The sequence below is a fragment of the Poecilia mexicana genome, unplaced genomic scaffold (genome assembly GCF_051168715.1).
Source record: "Poecilia mexicana isolate PSO_F unplaced genomic scaffold, ASM5116871v1 scaffold_16, whole genome shotgun sequence".
NCBI lineage: Eukaryota > Metazoa > Chordata > Actinopteri > Cyprinodontiformes > Poeciliidae > Poecilia > Poecilia mexicana.
In genome coordinates, this window is record NW_028263385.1 from 13320846 (window position 1) to 13334052 (window position 13207).

The window sequence follows — 13207 nt, forward strand, 5'->3', positions numbered from 1 at the left end:
CGATGTTCTGTCACTCTCTCTTACTCTTTGCTGCTCCTTCTTTCCCCCCCATCCCTCCCTCCTCCCGTTTCTCTTCTTCAGCATGGACGTTCAGAGTTTTCATGGGAAGGAATCAATGTAAGTGTTGTGGCATCGTTCCTCCATCTATGCCTTTTCTCTCCACTTGTTTTTGATTTGCGTCACCCCGTAGCTACAGGCTCTCGCTCCCTCATGACCTCCCCTCACCTCCTCAGCTTTATATTAGACCCTATGCTTTACCGTAGTGGTGCACAGTAGTGAGCACAATTTTTTTTAAGTTTACTTGGACTGAAGATTTGGGTAATACAGATGTTGTCTTTTGTATTAACCCAACATCTCCATCACTTCTCCTCTCCACTCACCTTCTCTATAACACACACTATGTCGATGTCTTTGTGTCTCCCGTCACACCATCCACACTCTCTTCTTCCTCCCCCCTTCCTCCTCTTCCATTCCTCTCTCTTCTCTCCCTCCAGCTGTCCATGGAGGACACCACATCAATCCTGCCTCGGCTCAAGAGGAACTCAAATGCCTATGGCATCGGGGCTTTGGCTAAGTCTTCTCTGTCAGGTGTGTCAGGTGTGTGTCTGTGCTGGTTCTGGTAAATGACCCCATGCTGGCTCCGCTCCTTAGTGGGCTCAGGAGTCAGCATGGTACCCTTCAAAGGGTTCCCTTTCTATCACTTCCTCTTCACACTGACGCATCTGCCGTCAATGACTCCTCAAAAGGCATTGACGGAATAAATCCAGCATAAAACACAGTGCACACACACATTGCATCGTCGTGCAGCTTATTTCTCTAAGGTAAGGTGGGTAGGATGTATTCATTTTGTAGCGGATTGTTTTCTATGTTATTTTATAGTCATACATGAAAATCGTTGGTCTCAATTATCTGAAATTTGCCTGATGGATAAATAAAGAGATTCTGGACATTTATCAAAATTAAGTCGCTTTAACGATACTAAATCAAGGACAAAACTGATTGTTAATCACACCAAAGTCTAATTCATGATGAGTTATTTGTTAAAAAAAGGCTCAAACAAATTATCTTTGATTACAATCTACTTCGAGAGTTTAGAGCAGGGAGCTTTCTGAAGAAGAAGAGTCGAAAAGACAAAATGAAACAAAGAAAAGGAACTCCACAGAAAGTCATCCAGCACAAACAAAAATATTAAATGTAACTAAATCTGGCAAGATGAGCAGGTTTAGTTTGTAAAAGCATTCTCTGTGGTCCTTGTTGGGGGTAATGAGGCATCGCCAGGTGCTGATCAACCAATCAGAAACAGACTTTGGGGAAACAAGTGGTATTTCAGGTTTCAACGTTAGAATCTGTTTTTTTTCTACCCCATTTCTTTAAACTCAGGAAAAATGTCAGGAATGTAAACAATGTGTCTTTGTAGATAAAACACAATCTCTGTCCTAAATCTGCTTCCAACATGTAATTTTTGTTGAGCAAAAGATGAGGGTTGCATTTCATGCATTTATTAAATGGTAAATGACCTGTACTTTTGTAGTTTATCAAGTCCAGAGGGCCGCAAAGCTCTTTACGCTACTTTCAGCCGTTCACGCACTCATGGTGGTGAGCTACTACATCGTAGCCACAGCTGCCTGACAGGGGTAGGCTGCCCCCAGGAACGATGACGCGATGACAGAGAACCATCAGACCATCAAACTCCTGCCTCTTGAGCCACCATGTAGTGGCGGCTACTTCAAATCTTGTAGGGACTTGTGAGTTTAACTCTTAAATGAATATTTAAGGTTAATTATGGATTATTTAAACAAAAAGTTTTTATTTATTTATTTTTTATTATAAATTAAGATCATACATTGGACAGCTACTTAGAAATTCAGAAAAAGACTAATTTTCTTTTCTGATGTTATGACTCTTCCCGGTCATAACATCATGCAGGATTCAGTGATGCTACTGCACAGGAGATTTTGTTTTTATGCTCGTTTAAAACTTAACTTCAAGGATATTTTCAGGGTTGCTGAAGAAAACAGTCGAGAGGGTTGTGGGGACCAACTTCTGTTTTCCTTTGTAAAGTGGTGGTTGTGGTGCTCCAGTCAAGTTTTACTTTGGATGTTTCCCCCCGTGTGAAGTGCTGTGGCGGTAACGCAGTTCAGTGCAGTGGTTTCTTTCATTGCAGTGTTTCTGGTTGTCTTCGTGCGCGAATCATTTGGAAGTTGCAGTTCAGCGTAGTGGAGTGCAGCTGTCGTATCGTGCGTTGCGGCGCTGATTTGTTCAATAATGTATTCATAAAAGTCACCCTCACCCGCACGCACCGGCATCAGAGGGAGCTACAGTTCATGTCGTCATATGTTGGTCACATGAAACGTGGAGCAAAGCAAGTCGGAGCCAGTTGGAGCGCGGCAGCGGGAAATTAATGTACGTTCAGCAGCGTCGAGTCGAGTTCTGATACAAACAGCAGAGAGAACAGGGAGAAATTTTCTGCTTACCCAGCGCAGCATAGCAGAGGTGTATGTCAACAAGCCAACCTCTCATCATTCACGCCACGCAGACGCCTCACCCCAATTAACCCGTTCCATCCCAAGATGCACCTGTGTCAGGAAAGATTCATGCACTACCTCGTCTCCTCCATGCACCGGGACCGGGTGAAGTCTCATTAAGCTGTCGCCGCCACGGCGACCAATATTCAGCGGTTCTCAAAATCCATGCTAATGACCACCCTCATTTACCCGCACACATCTGATCAGCAGGATTGGACTGATTTATTTTATTTTTTTTATTTTTATTGTACTCTGGTATAGTTCAGCTTAGGCTGCTATACCATTTATTTACTCATCTATTCATTTTCATGCCTGAAGGTGTTCAGTTGTTCTGTATTTGTTTGGTGCTGGGATCAGAGTATAATTACCATAATATTAACAAACCAATTAATTAGAACAACGTACTATGTAAAAGTTTGAAACCATCAGTAATTTTCTCTTCCAAGTGGACAGATAACGTGTAAGTCTTTGTGATGTTTTTTCTTTCAGTGTTCCTGACTTTTTGAAAATATTTTACAGTCCTTCTTACTGCTCTTTGCAGCTATTTTCTGTCAGTGTAGCTAAACTACAGCAGATTAACAGAGATGAAACTCATATCTTTGAAAAATAAGACATAACTAAGAAAACCCTACGAGAAGTTTCATCCTTCAGTTCTTTGGGAATCCCGATCCCTAACCTGATCTGGATTTTATGCAAATGCAAATTCTTTAAGAATAAGATATTTGCAGATACCAAGTTCCTATGCATATCATTAAACTAAATGTTATGCCTATGAAGTAAAACATCCTGCTGGGTTAAATTACATGTTCTGAATTAATATTGCGAATAACTCATTTCCCGGACGCTGCAGTCTGTTTTATTCTGAAAGCATCTCATATTTTGCAGCAGCAGCAGCAGCCAATATAGTCTCTCTTTCACTGTATTTGTGACAGACTTCATAAAACATGGCTAAAGTTTTGACTTAAAATCAGTTCTACTTTTTAAGACTGACTGAAGTTTCATTGCTTGGCTTTAATAGTCTTTTTATGCCCCAAGGATTCGTAGGTCAAAGTTAAATTGTCATAATGCGTTTAAATGGGAAGGATCCAAACGCTGGCAATTCATGGGATCAGGTGAAGTTCCAGATATTTAATTTAAAAAAGTAATGAGGCTCAGGCAGAGATATGACTGGAAAATAGAGGGAGGACCAGTGGAGAACAATGCAGACAGGAAGCTATAAATACACTGATTAGGGAGTGGAGAAGTGAAAGAGCTAATCACAGGTGAGTAGGGACAGCTGGGGAAGAGGAAAGGAAGAGGAAAATTAGGAGATGTGCAACAGCTGTGCAGAGTTGGGGGAAATAAGCAAAGCAGGAAAAAGGTATAAACAGCAACAGAACGAAACATTAATCTAAGGAATAAATCTCATAAATGCTGAGAATAAATGAAGAAACACAAGGAGCAAACAAGATCTAAACAAATAAAGAAGAAAGATCAAAACATGAACCTAAACGAAAGCAAAAGTTGTAACACCTAAGGATAGTGACATAAATAGCTAAAAAAATCCAGAAAACATTTATTTTTGAAAACTGTCATGTGCTTGACTGAAAATGAGTGGATAATGCCCAAATAAGACTAAAGAGCATCTTCAAAAGACCTTCATAAAAACAAAAACAAACAAAAAAAACTGATAGAGACTGTGGCAGGAAGTCTGACTTCTTAGAAAGAAAATAAATTCAGGGTGTCAAAAGATTTTTCCACTGGACTTCATCTTCTGGTAATATTAAAAAATCTCACCACTTGCCATCTGTCTCGTTTTCAAAGCAGCTTATCAGTCCAATCCTGCAGCACATCGATACTTTCACTCATCATCACAGTTTCCATCTCTCAGCAGAAATATAAACATGATAATAACTTAACTATTATTTGTCTCCTCCCTCTTCTTCCCTGTTGTTTTGTCTATCCATCTTTTCACCTCTACATCTCCTCCAATCTCTTCATCATGTTCTCTCCTATCTTCCTTCAAACCATCATCCTTCTCTGTGCTTCTTCCTCCTGTGTTGCATGTTTTTTTGTTTGTTTTTCCTACTCCATCAGGAGTCACCCGCACCATGAAGGAAAGAGTAACCAAGCCCACAGCGATGGCCCAGGGCCGTGTTGCTCACATGATCGAATGGCAGAACTGGGGCATGCAGACGGTTGGCGCAGGAGGGCTGCCCCAGTCCCGCATCAGCACCCAAGAGCGGGAAAAGGAGCGGCGGGCGGAGAACGACGCCTACAGCGACCTCAGCGACGGAGAAAAGGAGGCTCGGTTCGCTGCAGGTGAGGTGCAAGCACACAGCCAGAGGGCAGACAGAGTCCCGGGCTTGTTAGCTGTCATCAGCAGCATTATGCGCTCATTAGGCAAACATTTAGCCAATTAAATGTGATGCATGTCTCAATTTTGACCTGGGTCTGTTCTTTTGACCTCTGACCTCAGGCGTCCTGCAGCAGTTTGCAATCTCGGAGGCGACGCTCTTGGCGTGGTCGTCGATGGACGGGGAGAGCCCGCGGTCGGGTTCAAACCAGGGCAGCGTGGCTCACCTGAGCGAGGTCAACCAGGAGAGCATCACCAGTCGAGGTAAAACTCAGCAGAAAGCAGCTGGTAGGACAGGCAGGTCGAGGTAAAACTGCCAGGATACACAAAACCACGTTCAGACCTGCTGCTGTCGGAAAAATGAAAATAAAAATACCGCAGTGAATATCTGCATGATGTGTTTTTTTGTTGTTGTTGTGTGGAAAATAAACTGATCTAATAGAGTTTGTAGCAACAAGAGTTCAAAGTGATTTACATCAGAAAAGCATCATGCAGTCACTAATTATGAAGAAGCAATAATAATATCATCAAAATCATCAAGCAAATACATGTCAAATAAATTGATCAATGACTTTACTAATCAAAGGAGGTGAGTTTTTAGGCTTTATTTAAAGGAACTCAGGGTTTCAGCTGTTTTGAAGTTTTAAGGAAGTTTGTTCCTAATTTGTGGAAGCTGGATGCTGCTTCACCATGTTTGGTTCTGGTTCTGGTTCTTCAGATCAGAACCAGAACCTGAGAGGTCTGGAAGGTTGATACAACAACAACAACAACAACAACAACAACAACAGATCTTTAATGTATTTCAGTGATTTATAAACTAACATTAGTATTTTAACGTCTATAAATTTTCTTTCGGTTAATTCTTCGTTTGGTTTTAGTTGTTTACTTTCTCAGCAAAGCTTTCTGTGACATTCATCTTCAAATGTGCAGCTGAAAGAAGAACTTTCTTTACATTTACATAAAAAAAGAACAATTTTGCTTGAAACTTCAAATTTTAAACGTCTCCCTGCATCACTGATAAGGTTGTGGAGTCTTCAATGCTTCCAAGTGTGTTTTTTATCTGAAAATTTCTCTCCCTCTGGCCATGCATTTATGAGTGAAATTTGAGATTAAAGTTTTTAAACCATCCCAAGGCTTGAGGGATTATTGCATTTGCCTCAGATCATATTCAGGAGTTTTTTTTTTTTTTGTGTAAAACATGTCTGTTGCTGTTTTAACTCCTCAGCATTAACACGTATCTTCTCCTGAGAGAATGAGAGCAAAAAAAGTGTTTTATGTCAAATTCTGCAGTTTGACTGACTGCTTCAGTAGCAACTGGGAGCTTTTGTCATAACGCTCTACTTGGAAGCATTTCTGCTCATTCTTTACAAACCCTTGTTTGTAAATCTCAATAATTAGGAGTCTTTGCTGGAACTAGAAACCTGCAGCATGACTTAAAGACATCCTTCTCACGATGTGGTTCCTGTTCCTTCTCACATCTGTTCTTGGAGCTCCAGTAGCAGCTGCTGCATTTTTAAATCTTTCCAGATCAGATATTACACCAGTCCTCGGCAGAGGTGTGGCCTCACACGTACGTCTCCCAGGGCCACTACTGCCTCTCGTCCTCCGACGCCTGGGAACCGACCAACAGCGACCCTTCGGGCGTGGCGTCTCCCCCTGCTGGTTCCTACATCATGGGGACGGACGGCTACGACGGGCAGGCGGCGGCTCACTTCCTGTCCCAGCAGCAGCAGCAGCAGCAGCAGTACAACCTCCAGCAGCTGCAGCAGCTCCAACAGATCCAGCAGTACCAGCATCAGCAGCTCCTGCAGTATCAGCAACAACAGGTGATTGATGCAGAGCAGGTGGACTCTCAGCGGTGAGCGCACGGCGCTGCCAGGAGGAACATTTACCGGGGAGAGACTATATGTGGCTTGGGTTTAGTCCAAGTCACGGTTATGACGCATGAAAGGAGTGCATCAGGCCCTGATTGAAGGAGTGGTGCAAATAGTTTAGCAGTTTTATGATCCGATCTGACCTCATCTTAAAAAATGTTCAAGTTGAGTCAGCTAGGAAAATAGAAGGAGACACTAGGATGTCTGCAGAGCTGAGCTGCAGGTGTTGCAGTCTTCAAAATAGGGACATTTTTCAAGGACACTGGGAGTTATTTTGAACAGATTCAGTACATTGCAAATGTATTCAAATCCAATGAACTTTTGCACAACTTGTGATGTTGCAACCATAGGATTATAGACTTTTATCCGATTATCTGACACAAAGTGATACATAGTTGAAGAGTGGGAAAAAAAAATTATGGTTTTAAAACAAAAATAATTTGTGCTTTTATTGTTTGGCCCTCCTGAGATAAAACTTTACAGAGCCACCTTTCGCTGTCGGTATTTTGAGGTTTATCTCCTTTAGCTGTGCTCTTCTTTTAAAATTCAACCTCAGTCGGGTTGGATGAGAAGATTTGACGATCATCAGTTAGATACAGCTCTGGAAAAAATTAACAGAGCACTGCAAAAATGACCACTTCCCTGCTTTTACTCTTCATCTTTGAGTAAATTGAACATCATTCTTTTATTTTATGAACTACTGACGACATGTCTCTGAAATTCCAAGCAAAAATTTAGGATTTATTTGCAGAAAATGAGAAATGGTCAAAATAATGAAAAAGATGCAGCAAAGAAATGCAAAGAAAACAAGTTTATATTTGTTTAGAGACAATAATATTAATGTTTTAAGTCAGGAAGAGTTCAGAAATCAATATTTGGTGGGATAAGTAGGAGGTTTTCAATGAGGTTCAGTAAAGTGCTCTCTTCATTGTTTTTCCAGAGCTGTATTAGTCTCAACTCTAACATATGAATATACAAGTAAAACTGTTGATTTGATTGACAAAAATAATATTTAAGCCCACAACTATAATGTTGAAGTTTCTATTTCCACAGTCTACAGGGCCACATAAAAACTTAAGGCGGGTAAATCGAAACGTTTTGCTAAGTTTGATGAATTTATTCCTCTTTTAGATGACAATAAGCGGCTAATCCAATTCCCTTTCCTTTCCCTCACATTAAATTAAATTTCCTGGTCATCATCACATCTTGTGTGTTTCCAGGCTCTGGAGCACCGGTTGCACAGTGCCAACCACTCTCTGCAGGCGACACCCAACAGCACCATCCACAGCCTGGTTCACCAGGTCCACCCGCCGCTGGTTGATCTGTGGAACACGGGGCAGATGGAGGCCTATCAGGCGGAGGCCGGAGGCTACATGGGCGTAGCGGCGGTGGTGGAGGCGGGCCTGTGTGTGCCGGCGGGGGAGGAGGTGGTGGGAACCGAGCACTCCCCGCTGCTGGAGCAGCAGGAGGAGGAGCAGTTCAAGGTGAGGACAAAATGTGGCTTTTCTGCACGATTTTCTCCTCAGGAATCGAAGGCTGACTTTGTCTGAGCCGAGGCTGGGAGCGACCACACGGAGGGTTTATCCAATTAACTCTGACTTCAGCTTAATTAGTTAATCTAATCACTTCATTACAATATTCTAGGAATTCGCAGTTGAAATGTTTGCCAGTGATCAAGGTTAAGCACTAATTGCTCACCTATTATTTTATGAGCTTAGATGTAACAACTGCAGAAAGAAGAAATTTGAATGCTGAGTGTGAGAAGGTTGATTAGTTTGTTCACAACTTGCAGGGGTTTTCTGTTTTCACCCACAGGCCTCAAGTTCATAGCATTTTTTTTGTATTTTACATCCATAAATCATATTTATAAATTTTTAATTTCACTGTTTTAATCTGGGGTGCACTGAACTGCTGCTGCCCAATTCTTCTTTTAAAGATTAAACCACTCCAATATCATTCTTAGTCATGCTGTTTTTATTTTTATTAATTTGACAAAATGGTTAAAATTTTTCTCTAGATAATTTCATTTCCAGTAACATTTGTTTCTCCTGTCCCAGCAGGGGGTTTTAAAACGATGTACTTAAAAAATAGCTTCTTAGAATAATTTTTTAGGATGATCAGTTCAGTACATTGTTTGAATAGATTGTGAATTGTTGCAATATGGGTTTTTTTTAGACGTAATACCAGTCAATTTCATTAAAAACTACTTAAAATGATATTATTTTGATCACGCTACTGCAATCTCAGACTGAAAATGTTAAAAATGAAAGTTTGAGCTAATTTAATCACAAAGAAAATTGCCTTCAAGCCATTCTGTGAAGGCTTTGGATGCTTCTTCAAGAACTATAGTGAACAAACAGCATCATGGAGACTAAAAACATTGTTAAACCATGGCTGAGTAATAAAACAACATCTCACTCAGAATGCTTCATATGTCCAGTTCATGTGACCAAGATGCAACCTTTTGATTCTCATGCTAAAACGTTATCATTGTGAAACACGGTGGTGGGAGCATCATGCTGTGGGAGTGCTCGTCATCAACGGGGAAGATGAAACTGGTCAGAGTTTATAGGAATATGTTTGGAGCTAAATACAGAACAATCCTAAAAGAAAATCAATTAGAGGCTTTAAAAGACAATTAAATGGTTTAGGTTTAAGCATATTCAAGAGACAGAATGACCTAGTCAAAGTACAGATAAAATCCAATTAAGAATCTACTTTTTTCTCTCCACAGTTAAGTAAAAAAAAAAATATAACAGTGAGGTTTCTCTCTGCACCTGTTCAAATAATCTGTGGCACAACAGCTGCTGGTTTGGGTCTGAGCACACTGACTCCTTCGCCTCTGTCCTGATCAGGAAGAAGACATAATGCTGGCCCTGGACCAGGAGTCGGCCATGTTGACTCCGCCCACGCAGCAGGGAGATGCCTCTGGAGGCAGTAGTCCGGGGCAACCGCCATCTGAGCCAATCACAGAGCGGAAGGCCTCCGATGTCACCGCTGGTCTCATCCAGACGCTGGAGGAAAAGGAAGAGGAAGAGGAGGAAGAGGAGGCTGGGCCACCTGCCTCCATGGCCGCCAACTGAGCTCCTGATGGTTTAGACTCCTGAACACAAACTAACCTGGGAGTCGGCAAGGGACGAGCAACATACAACAATATATATCTATTAATCCGTTCCTTTTCAGGTATCAAAAACTTTTCGTTTTAAAGGTGAATTCCTTAAAATGACTCACAACCAGACAGGAGCTCATGCAACAAAGGACACCTCTATCTTTGTAAGCCTTACACCCCGAAGGTTTGAAAAATAGAGTTAAAACAGAGCAGAAGAGGAGGAGGAGGAGGAGGAAGAACATTTCCAAAGGGGGGAAAGAAACCAGACTGTGATGAAGAGGAGGGGAATGGAAACATGCATGCTTTTTCTTTGAAGACCAACAACTCAAACCTGTCTTTGTCTTATAATGAAAATAAAAATCTAACTTACATTAGCATAATAAGAGGAACAATTTTTGTAATAAAGCAAAAAAAAAAAAAAAAAAAAAAAGAACAGCAAGCGATGTGTGATGAGATCTCACAGGTTTCCTGAGGGAGAGCTGCTCTGTTTACAGCCCTGACTTCATTTCTTTCTCTTGGATCAAACACGTGCACCCTAATACAACAAAAAGCAACCCGAGCAATTTCTCAGAGGAGTCTCAGCATTTCGGTGAAATGCAGTTTAACTCGTCTGAAATCCATTCTCCTGCGACTTTGTGGCACAACCCGGGGGCGAGCCTGCTCTGCTGACTGCACACACCCAACCCTGCACAGATAAGGATTGTACTGTAAGATAGCGAGCTTCCTACTCTGTCTCTCTGTATGCATGTCCTTCAGAGTACCACAGAGTACCTGTAACTCTACAGCACTGTAAAAGACTTTGCACTGAACCGTTCTAATCCCAAGGTGGGAGTTCCCCGACGGAGACGGCTGCGTACGCGACTTTAGTTGGGTTTTTCGTTGTTGTGAAATGTTTTTTTTTTTTGTTTTGTTTTTTTTTGCACTAAAGCAATCCAGCAGATCAGAGTTTGCCTTTGGACTGTTGGCTCGTTCCCCGCTCTGACAAACCAAAACCACCCGAGCCGCTTCACGATGCAGGAACACTCAGCTGCTTTGTTTTTCACACAGATCCTGACACACAGAGGATGTTGACCACTATTCTGAATGTACTGGACGACTGTGGGGGGTGAGAGGGTCGCCTCCTGGTCACTCAGAGCCACTCCGTACACACGGACACGGGAATATCTAAATTGTAACCAGCAATAGGCAGAGGAAACACTGGCCTTCCAAAAGAAAAGAAAAAAAAAGACACAGAAAAGACCAGTCCAGCTCTGTCGTTAAGATGTAAATACAGTATGTAGTAACTGCCTCTCAGTCACAGTCACGGCTGTTCTTTTGCAGTATGATTTCTTTATTTTTCTACGCCTCTCGGGTCCCAATTTATTTTTTGTGGGGGGACTGCGCTGAAAGCTTGCTCTGTTTTTGTTTTGTTGGTTTTGTTTACTGCTGCACAATTAAACATGAAATGGACCGAGCAATCGATCAGACTGGAAACCAGTTGGTTGAGCTCAATCAGGTAACAGGACTGAAGACTGGAGGTGAAACGAGACTGGTGTCTTCCTGCTCATCGTTACTACTGTGAAGCAGCTGCCTGGGAGTGTGGTAGTGATGTGTGAGGAGAATTTTTGTTTTTTTATTATTTTATCTTCTATCTATTTTTTTTTGTTTTTTTGTTTTGCAATTAAGAAAGAGTGTATGTTTTCCCAGCAGGAGTGGGAGCCGAACTGCGGCGGCGAACTCTCTGCTCGCGTCTTTTTACCGTCTGGGAAACACCTTCTCTCACTTTGAGGACTGTGCAAGACACTTTGAAGACAAAATCTGGAGTTTATTGACTTGAATTAATTTATTTATTGAGTGCTTCTTTATGCAATGTCGAGGGACAATATTTATTTTTCTACTGCCTTGCTGAGATCCCTTCCAGTATAAGTTAGGATAGGTGTCAGGGCTGTAACACAGACGTGTTTTGTTCTGGTTTTGAGACCGATAGGTTGGCAGCTCCTAACGTGAAATAACTGAACACTGCCTTGCAAAACTATTTATGACCCTTGACGTTTTTCACAGTTTACACCACTTTCGTGTGTGTTAGTGGGGTCTTATGTCAAAGATCAACACTAATTAGTGCACAATTAGTGATGTGGAACAAAAACAGAAAATGAATTTCACAAACTTTGAACATACTGGAAGCTGAAAGGCGTAGCAAGCAGCTGCTACACTTACGTTCTGTCTTTAGATTCGCAAAGCTGGTAGAGACAAATCCTGAAAAATTTGGTGCTGCAATTGAAGCAAAAAATGGTTCTACAAAGCATTGCACGCCACGCCTTTAAGTGCATCATGTTCAACCATGCACGAGTTTGAGTTTATTTATCCCATAAAATAAAAAGAAAACCCACACTGACATGGGTTCCGAATACTTTTGCAAGGCCTCGTAGACTGAAACCTAGTTTGAAAAGCTGCAAGAACGTCTTTAGAGAACTCAAACCCATTAACAGAACGTCTTTTACGCTGTGACGCACATTAATTTATTTATTGAACAATTACTTGGTAGGGAGAAACACCTTGATGCTGTACAGAGGCTGTTACTTCATGTAGATAACTCATTTAGGAGCAGCATCTTTTTTTTCTTTTAGTTTAAGACATAATAAAGTTGAAAGGTTGATGCTTTTGTTTGAGACAAAAGCCTCACAGCGTATTTGGGCTCGACTGTTTGCTTTTAAAAACAGATATTTCATAGAGGAAGACACTGATTCTCTTTGAGTTTTCTTGTTTTTTTCCCTTTTTTTTAATAAAAAAAAAAAAAAACCTTTGTTGATCTCGATGAATGAATGAAGAGATAATATGAAACCAAATATTCTTCTGTGGATGTTAAAGGTTTACCAATCATGTCTTTGTTAACTTCATTTGGTTTCCTCCTGTTTTCGTGTAATCGCCACTGCCGTCTCCGAGGAGTTTCAGTAACTTTTCTGCAGGCAGGATGGTCAAATATTGCCTCCGACCCTCTGCCTTTCTCCCTCTCTTCCTCTCTGTCCGTTCTGTATACTTGTATCCGTGTGTATGTCTGTATGTGTACAGTTAAAAAGAAAAAAAAATGTCCGCTGTCTTTCCGGAAAAATTCACTGCCTGGAACAATAAACTTTTCACATCAGTCCAAGAGGGTTTCGAAGCCCTCGATGCATAAAATTTGGAGTTGTGTGGCGAGAACGGCTGTATTAAAAAAAACAAACAAGCAAAAAAAAAAACACGCTGTATAAAATCTGATGGCTTCTGTAAAACGTCTGCATAAAACTGGATTTGTCTTAAACGAGGCAGTGTGACTGGTAACACACCTATGCATGCTTGTAGGACGGTTCTCACAGGTTGGCTCTTCCATGTGGTTTCCCCCCTCTCT

At 41.4% G+C, this 13207-nt stretch overlaps 1 protein-coding gene across 1 annotated transcript; it reads left to right on the forward strand.

Annotated features, from left to right (window-relative positions):
• The first annotated feature begins 500 nt into the window (after positions 1–500).
• fam131bb (family with sequence similarity 131 member Bb) lies at positions 501–13057 on the forward strand. Its single transcript, XM_014993008.2, has 6 exons — positions 501–597; positions 4602–4826; positions 4984–5124; positions 6388–6686; positions 7955–8218; positions 9590–13057. Exons 1-6 carry the CDS (start codon positions 501–503, stop codon positions 9815–9817), a joined length of 1254 nt encoding a protein of 417 aa, XP_014848494.2. The 3' UTR covers positions 9818–13057.
• Positions 13058–13207: the final 150 nt, after the last annotated feature.